General features: G+C 56.9%; 2 protein-coding genes across 3 annotated transcripts; both read right to left on the bottom strand.

Moving 5' to 3' along the window:
* Positions 1-5007: 5007 nt before the first annotated feature.
* Positions 5008-9128, bottom strand: LOC117640169 (putative serine protease K12H4.7). Its single transcript, XM_034376451.1, has 9 exons — positions 9041-9128; positions 8170-8445; positions 7527-7714; positions 7040-7275; positions 6582-6720; positions 6059-6366; positions 5845-5980; positions 5376-5548; positions 5008-5295 (listed from the first exon to the last, which is right to left on the bottom strand). The coding sequence occupies exons 2-9, from the start codon at positions 8431-8433 to the stop codon at positions 5156-5158; spliced, it is 1584 nt and encodes a 527-aa protein (XP_034232342.1). The 5' UTR covers positions 8434-8445; positions 9041-9128; the 3' UTR covers positions 5008-5155.
* Positions 9129-9462: 334 nt separating this feature from the next.
* Positions 9463-13898, bottom strand: LOC117640170 (putative serine protease K12H4.7). Of its 2 annotated transcripts, none has more exons than XM_034376452.1 (9): positions 13803-13898; positions 13071-13347; positions 12544-12731; positions 11992-12227; positions 11654-11792; positions 11031-11317; positions 10519-10651; positions 10073-10242; positions 9463-9755 (listed from the first exon to the last, which is right to left on the bottom strand). In XM_034376452.1, the coding sequence occupies exons 2-9, from the start codon at positions 13320-13322 to the stop codon at positions 9613-9615; spliced, it is 1548 nt and encodes a 515-aa protein (XP_034232343.1). In that variant the 5' UTR covers positions 13323-13347; positions 13803-13898; the 3' UTR covers positions 9463-9612. The 2 variants fall into 2 exon arrangements, with proteins under 2 accessions (XP_034232343.1, XP_034232344.1); XM_034376453.1 differs by lacking the exon at positions 13803-13898 and adding an exon at positions 13695-13798.
* Positions 13899-18003: the final 4105 nt, after the last annotated feature.

Here is an 18003-nt window from a genome sequence, read left to right on the forward strand (position 1 = left end):
TAACCCCGAGACATGGAAAGGAGCCCATGAGCCCATCGACCCGACCCCACCTCCGAGCCAAGAACCTCGCCACGAAGAGGGGCAGGCTGACGGGCCGCCGGCGCCGCTGGCCGCGTGCGATGTGTGAAATGAACCTCTTCGTGGTTCAATATCAGTTGGCCAGGCCGCCAGGGCTGCGGGCTGCGGCCGGGTAACCCCGTGGGCCCCACCAGGGGGCACCAGGGGGCACCTGGGGGCACCTGGGGGCACTAGAGGGCAGGAGGGGGAGGCTCGCCCTGCCTGGCCCTGCCAGCCACTCGGGCCACTCGGGGGCTCAGTCAGTTCGGCACCATGCTCTGCGCCCCCGTTATCACGGTGGACGCGACCACGAACGAGGAGGAGGCCCCGCAGAGCCCGCTGCAGGTGAGCGCATCGCGGACCTTGGCGGCTGCGGCACTCCGCACAGTGGACCGGAAGACCGGTAGAGGCGGTCAAAGTCCCGGACGCGTTCTGAGCTCCAGAGACGCTAAATGGGACTCTGGCCCACTGTGCGCCTCTCAAGTGCGAGAGACACAGAGCGATGGCAGCGATGCACGGAGGCGGTCCCTTAGGCATGTCCTTTCGTTCCAGGACGCCACCGACGATGAGGACGAGGAGAGCGTCAAGGACATCGGGCAGTGCAAGCTGGCCGACCTGGCACGGCGGTCGCTGCGCATCCGGCGCCGCGTGCACCTGCAGCTTCACCGCCAGCGCCGCCGCCAGCAGCTGCAGCAGCTGCAGGAGGCCAAGCAGATCGAGCGCCTGCGCAGGGACAAGGACATCCTCACCAACTTCATGCGACTGCGGCTGTACGGTGCGTGGAAACTAGGCGGCTGCCGACATATTTCGGGAGTCGTTTTCGTCGCTCTGTCTCTTACGCACTCAAAGCGCCCCCCTTATAAATAGGTACGAGGGAGACAGAGCGACGAAACCGACTCTCGGAATCAGTCTGAAGGGCGGTTGAATGAACGCGGCGGAGGAGCTCTTGATCACGCGGTGCTTGCAGAGACCCAGTCGTCCTTCTCGGGGTCCGAAGTGGCGAGCAGCGGCGGCGCGGACCGCGGTTCGGACAGCGACCGGCAGCGAGGTGGCCAGGGCCTTGGCCAGGGCTCGGTCCAGGGCGCCGCCGGCGCGGCCCCCGCGGCGGAGTCGGAGCCGACAGGTACAGGTACGTTAGTACCCGCTGCCCGCACCCGTCGCTCCGTCTCTCTCGCGCTCACGGCATGTGTCGTAGGGAGCGAGAGAGACAGCGAAGAGCAGTGGGTTCGCCGAGGCCTTGTCGTGGCGGTCGCGCTCAGAGAGTCCTTCTCCAGCGGAGGACGGGCGCCGCGACGCGGGCTCGGTGTCCGGCATGTCGGCGTCGACACGCGGCGGCGCGGCCGGCGGGGAGTCGACGGCGAGGTCCCGGCGCCGCGAGGACCTGCTGCGCAACATCCTGCGCCAGCGCCGCCACCGCCGACGCCTCATGCTGCTGAGCTGCGGCGAGGGCGGCGTGGAGCAGTACACCGACAAGACGCGCAACGCGGCCGTCGTCATGGGCGAGAAGGACATCAAGCTGAGCCTCAAGCAGCAGCGCCGCGCCCTCGCCGCCGCCAGGGGCTTCAGCCTGCCCGCCTGCGCGCAGCCCTCGGGCCTCACCGCCATGGCGCGCGCGCACCGCCGGGCCGGCCAGCCGCGCGCCGCCCTGCAGCTCACCGAGCAGGTGGGGCACAGTGGGGCGGTCAGAATCCCGGACGCGTTTTGAGCCTTAGAGTCCCTGAGTGGGACTCGAACCGAACGTGTGACCCCGCCAATGGATTGCTCTTCGAACGAGGAATCCATCGTTGGGTTCATACGTCCTGTTCGAGTCTAGAGTCTAGAGTTTTGGCCGCCGGCGCCGGTCTTCTGGCCCACTGTGTGGGACCATTCCCCGATTCACTCATTTTGTTCATCGAAGATAGAAGGTTTGTGTCGAAATTCCTTGAATTAAATCTTTGAACCTCTGTTCGCCTCTGTTCCAGGCGCTGCTCCTGGACCCCGTGAGCAAGGCGGCTCTGCTGGAGCGCAGCCAGTGCTACCAGGAGCTGGGCCAGCCCCGCCTCGCCCTGCTGGACGCTGAGGACGCCCTGGACTTGGACACGACTGACAACGCTGGTGGGTGTAGGGCGGTGCACAGTGGGCCAGAAGACCGACGGAGACGGCCAAAGCTCTAGAGGCGTTTTTGAGCTCCAGTCGCTAAACAGAGCTCGAACCGAACTTGTGACCCCACCAATAGACTGCTCTCCGAACGAGGAATCCATTGGTGGGGCCACACGTCCGGTTCGAGTCTTGTTCAGCGACTCTGGAGCTCAAAACGCGTCTAGAGTTTTGGCCGCCACCACCGGTCTTCTGGCCCACTGTGCGGTGCTCTTCTTCACAAGCATTCGTTGTTGCAACTGGCGGTGTTGGCAGCGTTCCTGCACAAGGCGCACGCGCTGTACTCGATGGGGCACTTCGAGAAGGCGCTGGTCATGTTCCACCGCGGCAGCCGCCTGCGCCCCGAGAACTCGGCCTTGCGCGCCGGCATCCAGCGCTCCAGGGAGGCCATCATGAACATCATCGGCTGCCTGCCGAGGGACTTCGCGCTGTCGTCGTGCGAGCGGCTGCTCCGCGGCGGCGTCTGGGCCGACGAGGACAGCAGCCTGGGCTCGGCGCGCAGGGAGGCCGAGCTGCGGATGGGCGCCATAGGCGCGCTCGGAGTCCTGGGGCCGGCCGGCGACGCCGTCAAGACCGTCATGGCGTGGAACAACCAGTGGGCGCAGGGCGACGAGGGCTCCGACCAGGAGCAGGAGCGTTCGCTGGTACGCAGTGTCAGCAGTGTTGACTTCACTTAAAACACGGAGCAAATCGGTTGTTGTTGTTCTTGCGCTGTGCTCTTCTGTGCTTAAAATGTTTGTAAAAAATTTGTAGAGTGATGCTGTCCCACAGGCTTCCGGTATTTGCGAGAGCTGCAACACGGCGCACCAGTGCGCGGACGCGTCGTGCCGGTCGCCGACGCCGTCCCTGTCGCTGCCGGGGGTGCCGGGGGTGGCGGCAGAGGCGGCCGGGGCGGCTGCGACGTCCGGGGTGTGCGGCGGGGTGGAGGAGGAGGCGCGCCAGATCGCCCTCATCCTGAGCGTGACCAACGCGCACGACGGCCGCAACAAGCACCTCCGCGAGAAGCTGATGGTGCTGTCGCCCAGCCCGGCCGGCAGCAGGCCGTCGTCGCCGCCGCGCCGCGCTCTGCACCTGCCGCGGCGCCGCCCCAAGCGCCACGACGGCAGCAGCGGCGACAGCGGCGCGGGCCGGCCGCAGCCCCTCGACGCCGTGGCCACGCTGCGGCCCGGCACGGACAGGCTGCCGCCCTCGCTCGGCCGCGACGCCGCCTTCCTGCAGCAGATCGCGCGCGACCCCAGTGAGTGACCACAGTGGGCCAGAGGACCGGCATCCGTGGCTAAAACTCCAGACGCGTTATGAGCTCCAGAGTCGCTAAACAGTACTCGAACTAAACGTGTGACCCCACCAATGGATTCCTCGTTCGGAGAGCAATTCATTGATGGGGTCACACGCTCGGTTCGAGCCCCATTTAGCGACTCTGGAGCTCAAACTGCGTTTAGGATTTTGGCCGCCTCCACCGGTCTTCCGTGCGAAGCCTCGTCGCTCTGTCTCTCTCGCACTCATGGGGTGGCTATCGTAGGTTCGAAAGACGCATGGCGCGTTGGCACGGGGTGCGGGAGAGACAGAGCGAGGCAGGAAGCAGCGCAGCAAAGACTGAGAGTGCGAGAGTGAGAGTGCCTTTCCCCGCTTCCAGGACTCAAGGGGCAGCAGGTGCGCGGGCTGGCCGAGGAGGCCGTGCGCTACCTCAAGGGCCGCCAGGTGTTCTGGCAGCGACGCGGACCCATCGCGCCGGGGCGGCCGCGGCGGGGCAAGCCGGTGTGAGGTTATAGATCCACCCACCCTGGAAAAAGCACCGGGGGTGACTTTACCACGGGATAAAACCACCCCCCCAGGCTGATTCCTCAGGGGGGTGGTTTCAACCCGTGGTGAAGTCACCCCCCTGATCCGTGTAGGGGGTGGTTTTATCCCGTGGTAGAACCACCCCCCTAGCTGGCTCAGAGGGGTGCATTTATCACGGGATAGAACCACCGGGGGGTGGTTTCATCCCGTGATTAAAGCACCCCCCTGAAAATGGTGGGTCATTTCATCTCGTGATGAAACAACCCCCCATATTTCGCATATTTTACGGGAGAGCGTCCCGGTCATCTTTACGCTTTTTTCCGTCTCCAGAAGATTGTACACCCAAAATCGGGGCGCATACTTGAAAGCTTGCAAACGAAAGTGCTTTGGAAACGTAATATTCACCAGCTTTGTATTGCAAACACCTTCGCGATTTTTTGTTTGCATTCTACACACCAAATTACTACTATGAAGGTTTTTCTGCGCGCCGATGCAAGAAATTAAACATGCACTTCGTAACGCACGAATTTGTGCGCGACAATGCACGATTTTCTGCATATTCACGCACGAAATCGTTTCTTGTCGCGCACAAATTCGTGCGTTACGAAGTGCATGTTTAATTTCGTGCATTGGCGCGCAGAAAAAACTACATAGTAATTAATTAGTGTGAGGCTTTCGTTTTATCGTGTGGTGAGAAGTGCTGTTAAAACCCGTCAAATATGCAAATTTGGGGGTGGTTTCATCCCGTGATAAAGTAACTCCCCGTCTTTGGGGGGTGGTTTTATCCCGTGATAGATGCACCCCCCTGAGCCAGCTAGGGGGGTGGTTCTACCACGGGATAGAACCACTCCCCAGGACCAGCAGGGGGGTGACTTTACCTCGGTATAAAACCACCCCTTCTCAGGAGTCAGCCAAGGGCGGTGGTTTTATCCCGCGGTAAAGTCACCCCCGGTTCTTTTACCAGGGGGGTGGATCTATTGCCGTACACCTGCCACGATCACCTCCGCGGGCAGTGAATGAAATGAAAAGGCGTCATCGCTTTTGTTTGGTTTATTTGTCATTCAAGTTCAGTTAGGGGTGCAAACTCGCAGCCTGGGGTTGACGTCACATCCGTCACTGGGATGGCGGCTGCGAGTCCACTCGCTGGACCGCCGGGCAGGAGGGGTGGGCGCGCTAGCCTGCTCTAGCCGTCGGCGGGCTGGCCGTCGGGCACCTCGTAGAGGGTGGTGCGGAGGAACTGGTGCACCATCTCGTGGGCGGCCTTGATCTCGTCGGAGTCCGAAGTGTCGTCCGGGTAGTCCATGTCAGCGCAGTGGGATCCGCCTGCAGGAGGAGAACAAGGCCATCAACTCGGTGAAAAAACAAAACAAATAAAATAGAAATGTGGTAAAACTTGGACTGACCGTCCACGACGAAGGCCGGGGCCTTGGTGGCGCTGACGTTGCGCAGGATGCCGAGTGCGTGCCAGGGGTCGACGTTGCCGTTGATGTACAGGACGTTGGTGACGTCGGGCGAGCGGTCACCGAACACCAGGTTCGAGCGCTCCACCGCGCCGGTGATGAGTTTCTCGTCGAAGCTGTGCACCGAGACTCGCGTCAGGTTAAAGGTTCAGGGTTCATGGCTCAGGGTTCAGGGTTCAAGGTTCGAGGTTCAGGGTTCAGGATTCACGATTCAGGGTTCAAGGTTCGGGGTTCAAGGTTTAGGATTCACGATTCAGGGTTCTAGGTTCGGGGTTCAAGGTTCAGGGTTCAGGGTTCAACGATGAGGGTTCAAGGTTCGGGGTTCAAGGATGGAGATGGACTTTCAACAGACAACTCTGTCAAGCAAGAGGCTCCGTGGTAAAATAAACGCTCTAAATAAAAGTGTGCTTACTCATCCCCGAATAGATCCTTGCAAGTCTGGTAACTGTACTGAATGTCGTTGTAGCCGGAGGGGAACGGGATGTCCTTCCCGGAGAAGGTCTGGTAGTATCCGAACTCAGTGCACGTCTGGTAAATCCATTGGCGATCTACGACCCAATATCGAAAGTGGCACTCAATGATTTCAGAGAAAACTTTAACGAGGGAAAATTTCTTCAGGTACTCACCCGAGCTGAATTCGCCTGACTTGTCCTGCACGTACTCGGTCCTCTGGTACTGCTTGATGCTGGACTTGTAGGACCAGTCGAACGTCTTGTTGGGGTCCGCGGGCTCGCCGAGCACCAGTTTGGACAGCTTGCTCATGGCCTCGTCCGGCGTCAGGTCGTCTCCGGCCATGAAGCTGCAGATGTACTTGATGCTGTAGACGCTTTTCGGCGGGTGGTCGCGGTTGTACTGGACGGCGCCGGCGAACGGGCTGCTCAGGGTCTCGAAGAAGGCGTCCAGGTCCAGCTTGTCCTTGAGCTCGGTGGACATGCTGCGGGCAACGCAGGGGGCAGGCGTGAGGCACGGGGGCGGTGGCGGATCCAGGAGGGGGCAGCAGTACCTTTTGCGCACTGACAGGGACACAGTGTTGCTATTTGCCTAACTTACAGGCCTAGGGGCCAAAGGCCCTTTCCCCCCTTTTCTGGGTCCACGCTTTACGGGGAGCAGAGGCGGGGTGGAAGGGATGAGGGGGTCAGGCCGACTTACCGGAAGACCTTCTTCACAGTGGCGTAGCCCTCGGTCGTCTTGAGGAGCTCCACGACCCTGTCCGTGGCCTTCTTAATGTTGTTGAAGCAGAACTCGCCTGCCACTCTGTTCAGGGAACGACCGACCACTTCCATGTACTCTGCAATAAGGAAATAAATGGAATGTAGGAAAATGCAGTCAGTACACAACTGGGCGTATAAGTTATATCGTTGATAAGTTTTTGCTACGATTTCAGTCGCAAAGCCATCATCGCCGAGGAGGGGACCCACATTCATTATTGCAAGACATGGGCACATTCCGCAATCAGGCTTCAAAAATAGCCTGTAACTACCCTCCAAATACGAAACCACCTGGCAAATACTGCAGAAATCTTTCACATGCCAGTTCATTCCCACAATCACGGCACACAAAATGGCACAGTGGGCCACCCGAGGGGCCACCCCTGGATCGTCGCGCACCTACGAAGTCGGCCTTGGCGTGCACGGGGGCGCTGGAGGAGATGGCCGTCTTGATGAGGTGGGGGTACTTCTGGCGCGCCCAGGCCGCCAGGTTGCCCGGGTACGAGCCGCCGAACACGGCCACGGGCTGCCCGTCCTCGATCTCGCCGCTCTTCTTGAGGAACTCGATGAAGTAGGCCAGGTCGGCCAGGGCCTGGTCGGCCGACAGGTACTGCAGGCTGGCGGTGGTCAGGTCTCTGCGGACATATGCCATCAACGAGGTGTTAGAACCATGGTGTGTGTGTGTGTGTGTGTGTGTGTCTGTCTGTCTGTATGATATATATCTGTATGTATGTATGTATGTATGTATGTATTGTATGTATGTATGTATGTATGTATGTATGTATGTATGTATGTCTGTCTGTCTGTCTGTCTGTCAGTCGGTCTGTGGGTGAGTGCAGATAAGGGGTTCTCAAACCCTGGATCGTGGCAGTGAGGGAAGTCTTACGGGAGCGGGTGGCTCTTGCCGTAGTAGCGGTGCTCCAGGGAGTAGGTCTTGGCCCGGAGCAGCTGCGCCATGTAGGTCAAATACAGGCCGAAGTCCGCCAGGCGGGATGCGCCCTCCTGACTCTCGCCGCCGATGTAGATGAAGACCGGGCCGCCGTCCTCGTACATGTCGGTCCGCTTGAAGTAGCGCTGGAACACCACGTTCAGATCTATCACGATCCGGGAGGCTAGCCAGGGGGCCAAAGACCCAAAGGAGGATCCAACGCACTGAGAAAACCTTACAAACTATTTTGGGCCTTACAAAGAAAAGTAGTTTGTATAACAAAGTATTTTGAGCATACGTAAGCTTACAAAGAAAATACTTCCTAATTTACGAACTATTTCTTCGTATAACAAAGTATTTTAGTTTGTTATATGAATGCTCAAAATACTTCGTAAGGTTTTAAGAGTGCGGGAAGGGATGGGATATTTCCCTCCCTTTCCCGTCTAGAGCCCCCAGACAGATAGCCCGCGGAACGTAGAGGCGAAACACAACACATTGCCCCTGGAAGTCAGCAGAGTGCTACTTTGCCCCCACTGTCTCAGGCAGACTCAGGATCCGCCGGTCGGGTGCCCTATTGGCTGCGCCTCCGTCGGCCACCCACCTGCTGCCAGGTCCTCTTGTCCGTGACGGTGAAGTGGTCCAGGATCTGCTCCACGTACAGCTCCTCCACGGGGCTGGCGCGGAGCATGCGTCCGGGCCTCGGCGGCGGCGGCAGGTACCCCAGCCTGCGGTACTGGAAGCGGTTCTTGACGGCGTCCAGGACGGGCGCCTGGGCGCTGGACTGCTTGAGGTCCTCGGGCACGGCGGCCGGCTGGCACAGGGCCACGCCCAGCAGCAGCAGCGCGGCTGCCTGGAGGGCGAGCATGTTGGACCCGTGCTGCAACGCGTTCAAGAATCCCTTATTTTGGGCATAATCGAGGGTGCATCCACTTTTCATGATTGGGGACACCAGAGAAGAGACTTCTTCTTCGCAATATTTCGTGTAATTTTCCGCGTAAAATTTGCTTGTTTTTTGCCTATTGGGGAAAGATTTCCGAAGATTTCGGATTTCCAGAGATTTCGAGAGCTCTAGGGTACGCAGGATTTCTCGAGAGGTTGCCCCCTTGGTGTCCTCAAGACTCCTTACGGACGGACAACATGTAGCCGTCATACAGACAATTCGTGAAAATATAATTACGGATGGAGTTTGCTTGTACTACTAGTGACTTTTCCCGCAATGCAATCGTTTTCGTGTGCGTAACGAACTTTAACAAAATTATCCGTAAGGTGCGGACGAAGAAATATTTGTGGTGACATCACCCGTTGTGCCACGCTAAATCCATTCGTTTTTTTACAGAGTGGTCTGTGCGTGATATACGTGGGTACACGTAAAAAGTTTACAGCGTGTCTTAGTTTCGTTTAAAAAATAGAGTCAGTGCCCCCCCCCCCCCCCCCCCCCCCGTGACGCCAGGCGCCAGGATTTCGGGACTCACCTCTTACAGGTGTTAGTTCCTTGCACGGCGCTACCGAACTGATTGAGAGCCGATGAGCCGCGTTGAGTGAGGGTTTATCATGACAAATTGTTGCCTGATAGCAATTGGCACGGCAGGCGGCCACTACACTGTGCGCAACAAGCCTCCCCGCCCGCAGAAACGCAGTGACGTCGGCAGGGCGAATCTTGGCGGGCTTTTTGGAGCGAATGGAACTCCTTTTTTTGGAGGATGACCTTTTTTACCCCAGCTCGTGCACGCAGTGCACATCATTGTAAATTGCGAAGGTCCCAATTGTAGGGCACGACATGTGGCAGAATGGTAGCTTGTTTGATTTGCGATAGGGACCCAATCAGGGAGATTATGTTCCAAGGAGTGCTCGCGTCATAGATACAGTGTCGGGGTGCAATGCGCGAACGAGTCGCTAGTGTGAGTGAGCTTGTTTTTATTCAGATGTTGCACACTTGTGACATTTTTGCGATGAATACATGCTGCCTCGGCAGCGACAGTCTCTTGTCTCGGAATTGGGGGTTTGGCTTTTGTTTCTTGCTGCGCGCACTGCGCGGTCTGCGCGGTCAGGGGCTGATGGTGGGGTTGTCGCTGTCGGGGCTCTCGTACAGGGCGTCGATGAGGAACTCGCGGATGCGCTCCCGGGCTTGCCTCAGCTCGTCGCTGTCCGCGTACTGGTTGGGGTACATGTCGTAGCAGTGGGAGGTAGCTGTGGGGAAGACATCGGCGGTCAGCACTCAGTGGGCCAGAATACCGATCGAGACGCCGAAAATTCTAGACGCGTTTTGAGCTCCACAGTCGCTAAACAGGACTCGAACCGAACGTGTGACCCCACCAATGGATTCCTCGCTCCAAGAGCGATCAAATGGTGGGGTCACACGTTCCATTCGAGCTCCATTCAGCGTCTCTGGAGTTCGAAACGCGTCTGGAGTTTTGGCGGCGGTCTTCTGGCCGTGCATCTGTCTCTCTCTATGTGCCGTTCCCCGGTGCGAGAGAGAGACAGAGTGACGAAATGACGGGACTCACTGGAGATGAGCACGGCGGGGGACTCGGCGTTGAGGGGCTCCACGACGCCCAGCGCGTGCCAGGGGTCGATCTCGCCGTTGACGAACATGACGTGCTCCACGTCGGGCTTGAGGGCGCCGTAGACGACGTTGGTGCGCGTCACGCCCTTCTGGTTCAGCTTTTCGGCGAAGCTGTACCGAGGGTTGCAACATCAGTGAGGTTTACGTTTAGGTAGATAGGCTTAGGTTAGGTGTTTGGTTGTTAAGGTTAGGTTAGGTTGTCAAGGTTAGGTTAGGTTGTTAAGGTTAGGTTAGGTTGTTAAGGTTAGATTAGGTTAGGTGAGGTTAGGTTGGGTTGTTAAGGTAAGGTTGGGTTGTTAAGGTTAGGTTAGATTGTTAAGGTTAGGTTAGGTGAGGTTAGGTCAGGTTAAAAACATGCCTAGCGAAAACGGAAATAAATAAACGTACTTCTCGCCGAAGGCGTCCGTGCACTGCTGAAGGAAGTAGTCGAGGCCGAAGTATCCCTTGGGGAAGATGGTGTCACCGTCCGGCGTCTGGTAGTAGCCGAAGCTGGTGCACGTCATGTACACCCACTGGCGGTCTGGAGGACAACGGATCATCACCGCGTTCAACACCCTCTCCTACACTGTAAACCCTGTGGCAAGTTTGCTCGCCACAAAATTGGCAAGCCGATTTCAATGCCGAAAATTGGCAAGCTTTGGCCCGAAATCCTCATTAGCTTGCCAATATTTGGCTAGCAAGGGAGTGGAGTATGCCAGGGTCGGGCTTTGCCAATTTTCGGCACTCAAAGCGGCTTGCCAATTTTGTGGCAAGTATACTTTGCTCCCGGATTTGCAGTGTACTTACTGAGGCAAAATGTGTGGCCTTTTGCCTTAGGGGCTGTTCCCACCCATACTGGATCAGTGCCAGTTCAGTTTCACCAGTGTCTCCACGCTACACGCCGCCACGCCGCCACGCACCTGCGCCCTTGTACTCGATGGACCTCAAGCTCTCGGTGTTGGCCTTGTAGGTCCAGTCGATGCAGCCGATGATGAAGTACTGGCTGGCCACGAACACGTCGGCGAGCGCGGCCGCGGCGTCGTCGTCCGTCTTCTTGTCCTTCATGTATTTGCACTGGGACTTGATGCTGTACTTAGCCCCACTGTTGTCGCGGTTGTACTGCGTCGCCGTGGCGAACGGGTTGGACAGGATGTTGAAGAACATGTCCATGTCCAGCTTGTTGCTCGTGTCCAGGGGATCGCACATGCTGCGCAAACAGAGAGTGTGAAAACAATAGCAGGGTTGGACAGGATGAATCATGATGAATCATGTGAATTCATTTTCAGGTTCGATTATCGAACAAACCCCTGCACAGTGTGCATGGCACAGTGGGTCAGAAGACCGATGGAGGCGGTCAAAATCCCGGATGGGTTTTGAGCTCCAGAGTCGCTAAACAGCACTCGAACGAGGAATCCATTGGTAGGGTCACACGTTTGGTTCGAGTGCTGTTTAGCGACTCTGGAGCTCAAACCGCGTCAAGAGTTTAGGCCGCCTGGGCCGGTCTTCTGGCCCACCGTGCATCGCCGAGACGGCCGAGACGTACTAGAACCACTTCTGGATCTGCTTGAGGCCGTCCGTGGTCATGGCCAGCTTCCTCAGCCGCTCGAGTCCCCTCTGCACGTTGTCGGCGCACTCGTCGCCGTCCACGCTGCGGATGGACCGGGTCACCACCTCCATGTATTCTGGGGGAGAAAAAATTGAACTTTCAGCGCCTTTTCTCCACACGGCTTGGCTGGCCAGCAGACTGATTCCGAGAGTCGTTTTTCGTCGCTCTGTCTTCCTCGCACTCATGACCGCGTCCCGTATAGGTGCGAGAGAGACAGAGCGACGAAAGCGACTCTCGGAATGAGTCTGCTGGCGGCGGGCCGGCGGCCTCCTCACCGGGGAAGTTGAGCTTGGCGCGGACGGGGGCGCTGGAGGCGACGGCGGCGTTGATGAGGTGGGGGAACTTGTATCGGGACCAGGCGGCCAGGTTGCCCGGGTAGGAGCCGCCGAACACGGCCACCTTCTGGCCCTCCTTCATCTCGCCCTGGTCGATGAGGTACTCGATGAACCGCGCCAGGTCGGCGATGGCCTGGTCGGGGGTGAGCCACAGCAGGTTCTCGGTCGTGATGTTCCTGTTGCGGCCGGTGGGGCGTTAGGGAAACAGACCATGCGTACTCTTCTTGCGAGCACTGGCAGTCAGCGCACAGTGGGCCAGAAGACCTATGGAGGCGGCCAAAATTCTGAACGAATTTCGAACTCCGGTTTCTCTAAATGGAACTCGAATCAAACGTGTGACCCCACCAATGGACTCCTCGTTCGGAGAGCAACCCATTGGTGGGGTCACACGTTCGGTTTGAGACCCATTTAGCGACTCTGGAGCTCAAAACGCGTCTAGAGGTTTGGCCGCCTCCACTCCGGCCTTCTGGCCTAAAGCGGTGTAGTACTTACGGGAAGGGCCTGCTCTTGCCAAAGTACCGGTGCTCCAGCACGTACATCTTGGCCTTCAACTCCTCGGCCAGCGAGTACATGAAGCTGCCACCTTCGGCGATCCAGCCCGACTGGGCCTCACCTTCGCCCTCGATGAAGATGAAGATGGGGCCGCCCTCCTCGTAGAGGCTGGGGTTGGCGAAGTAGCGCTGAACACAGGCGGACGTCAGCAGTGCCATTCCGACCATCGTGCCTCACCGTCTCACAGGGGGCTAGAAGACCGGAGGAGGCGGCCAAAACTCTAGACGCGTTTTGAGCCCAAGAGTCGCGAAATGGGACTCAACCCCACCAATGGATTCCTCGTTCGGAGAGCAATCCATTGGTGGGGTCACACGTTAGGTTCGAGTCCCATTAAGTGACTCTAGAGCTCAAAACTCTTCTAGAACTTTGACCGCCTCCACCGGTCTTCTGGCCCTCTGTGCGTCTCTCTCGCAGTCACGGGGCTCACTGGAGTCTCGCACAGGTGCGAGAGAGACAGAATCGCTCACCTGGCTCCAGCGGGCGTCGTTGGTGACGTCGTAGTGGTCCAGCAGCTGGGTGGGGTACCAGTGCGTCGTCACGGCGTCGTCGCCGAGCCTGTTGCCGCGGCGCGGGGGCGGCGGGGGCAGGCGGCGCCGCCCGACCAGCGACCCCTTGAGAAGCTGCCGCTGGCCGGACACACTGGCGGACTCCACCTGGGCGGCCTGGAGCAGCGCCAGGCACACCAGGGCGACGGCGCCAACGGCGCACAGCACTTGCATGGCTGCTGTGGACCTGGATCGCGCCCTGGCCCGGGTGGAACACGAATGGCACGACGATGCGTCAGGATGACGTCAGGATGACGTCACATTGACCGATTTTAGTCGAGAACGGGTCAAGGAGGCGCAGCGCCCTTCGGTGAAGCCACTCCGCAAACGCGAGTGTGTGCATGGCACACATTTTCAAATATGCACACACATGCGTTTGCAGAGAGCGAGGGGTGAACCACCAGCGTACTCGTGCTATGGGTTGGCGTGTACTGCGATTTGCCTATCATCCCCCAGCCTTCAATTTTCCTCGCAGTGTAGGGAGGAGTCCGTCTTTGTCCACCCCTCCCTACAGAGACCTCCTCAAGGCACGCAAACCACGTTCACCTTTTCTTTCAAATTTCAAAATTCTTGGATGTTTTCTCCCTTTCAAATAATGACTGTTTTTCTTGAGCCGAACGTAGCTCGACGCTTGCGTGAAATCCCGGCACTCACCTCGGTACTGAAAAGCAAGGCAGCTCCACGGGAACTGTCCCCTCGTGGCGCCAGATAGCCTCCCGTGTTGGGCTTTTTCGTTATCGCCAGTAAGCCTGGAGATCAATCGATCTATCTTTCTGTTCAGAGGATTACTAAAACTATGCAGCTCCTTCATGTCACGTCATTATCGACTTGCGATTACTTTGTACAATTTTTTGGGGGGTGGCGTTCTTATGTCCTGTCTCCCGCCGATTTGTCGCGTAAGTGGCGCTGCTGTGGTTCTGCACGGCTCACTTCGGTCCGACTCGGTGGCCGAAGAGACAGCAGCACAGTGGGCCAGAGGACCGGTGGAGGCGGTCAAAATCCCGGACGCGTTTTGAGCTCCAGAGTCGGTATGGGACTCAAACCGAACGTGTGACCCCACCAATGGATTGCTCTCCGAACGAGGGATCCATTGGTGGGGTCACACGCTCGGTTCGAGTCCTCTTTGGCGACTCCGGAGCTCAAAAAGTGTCCCGAGTTTAGGCCGCCTGCGCCCACAGGAAACAGTGCAGCAGCGAATGGCGCGGAGAGAGGGGCTGAGAGCGCCTTGCAGTGTAGGCCAGCCCGCCGCGCTGCCGTGCACGCTGGTCCCGTAAGTTGCCTACCTCGCAGGCGCTCCCCGGGGGGAGGCCGCGATCTCTCCGCCGAGCCAACCCCGATCTCGAACACCGGCCAACGGATTCCGCATCGGGCTGACGTCGCTCTGTCTCTCTCGCACTCGTGGGGCGTACCGGGGCGTCCTGTGAGAGAGACAGAGTGACGAAGCACCGTGCGGGAATCAGTCCACTCCACACAGCTGTCTGGTGCACTCTTAAAACCTTACGAAGTATTTTGAGCATACATATAACAAACTAAAATACTTTGTTATACGAAGAAATAGTTCGTAAATTACAAAGTATTTTCTTTGTAAGCTTACGTATGCTCAAAATACTTTGTTTTACAAACTACTTTTCTTTGTAAGGCCCAAAATAGTTTATTCTCAGTGTGGGACGTGTAAGCTGGAATCCATCTTCCACGAAGTCTAAGGTGCCTCACGAAGGGTCGGATAGAGGCAGCGGGAGAAAACTTGAACTTATATTTCAACAAATGAGGTGCGGAATAATGCCACACATTTCGTGATTGACAGAAGATTGTAGCGAGGATTAAGGAAGTAGAAAAAAAAAACACAACAAAAAACAGTCTGACCGCGCTGACAAGTGTCCTCTTTACTGCACTGCGACCCACTGCAGGCTGAATTTGAACTGTGCTTTCATCGCTCTGTCTCTCTCGCACTCACGGCGGCGTCCCTTCAGGGTGCGAGAGAGACAGAGTGGCGTCAACGCTGTTCGGAATCAGCCTGCGGCCGTCACGTGACGTGTCACTCTCTAACACGGACATGAGTCACGCTGTCGGTCACGCCGGCTGTCACACTGTTAGTCACGCCGGCTGTCACACTGTTAGTCACGCCGTCTGTCACACTGTTAGTCACGCCGGCTGTCACACTGTTAGTCACGCCGGCTGTGACACTGTTGGTCACGCCGTCTGTCACACTGTTAGTCACGCCGGCTTGTCACACTGTTGGTCACGCCGGCTGTCACACTGTTGGTCACGGCGGCTGTCACACTGTTAGTCGCGCCTGCTGTCACACTGTTGGAAGTCATCGGTGCGACGCGTCACTCGCGCTGCCTGGCCCTCGGACCAGGGGCGGGGGCCGTCAGGAGGAGGGGTCGGCGACGCTCGCTACAACCAGTGCGGTGCCGGTGCCGCGGTGCCGGAGCTGCGCCAGGAAGGGGCGGCTCGCTGTGAACACCTCGGGGTACACCTCCTGCACCAGCAGCGACTTGAGCACCACGTCAATACCTGCGGCAGAGGAAGGGACCACCCCTGAACTGCGTCGCTCTGTCTCTCTCGCACTCGTGGAGCGTCCCGTAACGGTGCGAGAGAGACAGACGGGATAAGCCTGCCGGCCCGCGCCTTCAGGGTTTCACCACACATTTTGCCCACTTTCAGGCGTTTACTGTTTTATAATACCTGACGAGATCCCAGTGTAGTAGCGTTCCGCCCTCCATGCTGTGCTCCACAAGCTCCCTTCGATCATGCGAGAGTGAAGAGGGTTTCAATGACAAAACAACGATCGAGGCATGTTTCAATGATACGTATTTATTTTTGAGTATTTTGAGTAGTTCACACAGTTGCTGAAAAATTGATTGGGTATTTTGGCGCGTTGTAGGTGACCCTGCACTGTGAGTTGCTTTCCAACCCCCATGCCATGGCATGCCCCGCAAGCCTCCTCGACCATGCTCGCGAGAAAAGGGTTTGGATAATGGACAACGTGATCGGTTCGTGCGATGGCCAAGGTTTTTATTATTTTCAGGGGAGTGCCCCTGCCGGGTTCCCTTTACAGGCCCGACGGGTTGCTGATGGAAACGGAGTGCTCCTGTCGGCATCCGTTCACGGGTCCGCGAGGCTGCCGATGAAAAGCGAGGCGACCTGGACCTGGCCCTGCCCCTGGCCGGACCGTGGCAGGCGGGCGGTGAGCCTCAGGACACAGGGGCGGTCCACCTCGAAGGAGGGAGGAGCTGGCGGCTCGACGAACGACGTCAGCATAAATTCAACGGCTGAAAAATGGAAAATGAAAAAAAAAAAAAATAATCGGTGATTCAATTTAAGGCGATTTAATTTTGCTTGTCTGGTTGGACCCGAATACTTTTAATGAATCGACAATTTGTTGTGAAATGCGCGTAAATTGACTTAAACAAATATGTTCAAAAACACGAGAGGAGCTTGTAGCATGGTAACGACCTCAAATCGAATTTTTTTTCAGTCCCAGCAAAATTTTAACATTTTCGCTGAGACTCCAATTCTTCATGAGACGAAGCCCCACCTATGCACGTATTCAAAATTTTCTACTTAACAGTTTACATTCTCAGGCACAGGCATGCTCCAGGTAAAGGCGAAGGTTATGCCAAGCATGCTCCAGGCATGCTGCGTACTCTTGCGAGTCTGAAGTTTAGCTCAATCGATTTTGATTCATTCCAAGAATGCGTTTTCTGCGTGTCTTTTTTTCACGATTCATGAACGCAATGGCGATTTGTGAGGAGAAATGTGTGAAAGAGGGATTTGAATAATGAACAAAGGCAATCGGTTTGAAAGAGAGAGAGCGAGCGAAGCTTTATTTGGAGCCAACAGTGGAGAGGCTGCCGACGAAGAGGGTGGCGGCTTGGCCGGACGGAGGCAGCCGGACGACGAGCCGCAAGACACAGGGGTGGTGCACCTTGAAGGGGATGACAGGCGGCGGCCGCGACGCCGACATGCACCGCAACATCACCATGGCTGCAAAACGGGAAACGGAAATGAAAATGAAGACGGACGTTTAGTTCGTTTCTGTCTCTTTCCGGTGAAGCGTCTCTGCGATTTTGCACATTTACTCCTGCATCCTCGTCATTTGATGACCTAGTTTTTAAAAATGCCCATGTTTTAAACTGAAATGTTGAAAAAAATAAAATAAACACAAAACATTTTTTTACTGACCAAAGAGTCAGTGCCTGAAATATTGTTCATGCGACCTAATGCCCTAGCCATACAATGAAATTTCAAAAAAAAAAAGACAAAAGAGTTAAACGAGCATACGGGTTTGTTGTGAGTTTATTATAGCAAAAAACAAAAATGTCCAATTTTTTTTAAGAGTTTGGGTCTAAGTTAGACTAGAAACTAAAGGGAACACCTCTACTATATCATTTCGTTCGAGCCTGTCGCGTGGCTAGATTTTCCGAATTTTTCTGTGACATGCACGACACATGCTGCATCCCAAGAGTCCTTAGACGACCATGCGATTGAATGCAGTGCTGCCACATAAAAAGGCGAAAAATTCCACGACGCGCCAGTGACGATAGGGTTGCCAACGTCAGCCTGCTTGCTAGGCAATATCCATTCTTTGCTCTCGAGTGGTTGCCGCGAAGGCAGGCTGAAGATGGCAACCCTATCGACTGGCACCGCGGAAATGTTTTGTTGGCAACACTGTGTGATGGGGGTTTCAGTGAGGAACTCGGTGTTGGCGCGGAAGGCTTTATTCTCCAGCGAGGCGACGTAGAGGCGGGGGGCGGCCTCTACACTGTGGACACGCTGCCGATGAACATGCATACAGGCCGCGGGTTGGACTTGAAGCGCGCGCCCAGCACCACGATGAAGGGGTGGTCCA

This window comes from Thrips palmi, unplaced genomic scaffold (assembly GCF_012932325.1).
Source record: "Thrips palmi isolate BJ-2018 unplaced genomic scaffold, TpBJ-2018v1 HiC_scaffold_12, whole genome shotgun sequence".
Classification (NCBI taxonomy): Eukaryota; Metazoa; Arthropoda; class Insecta; order Thysanoptera; family Thripidae; genus Thrips; species Thrips palmi.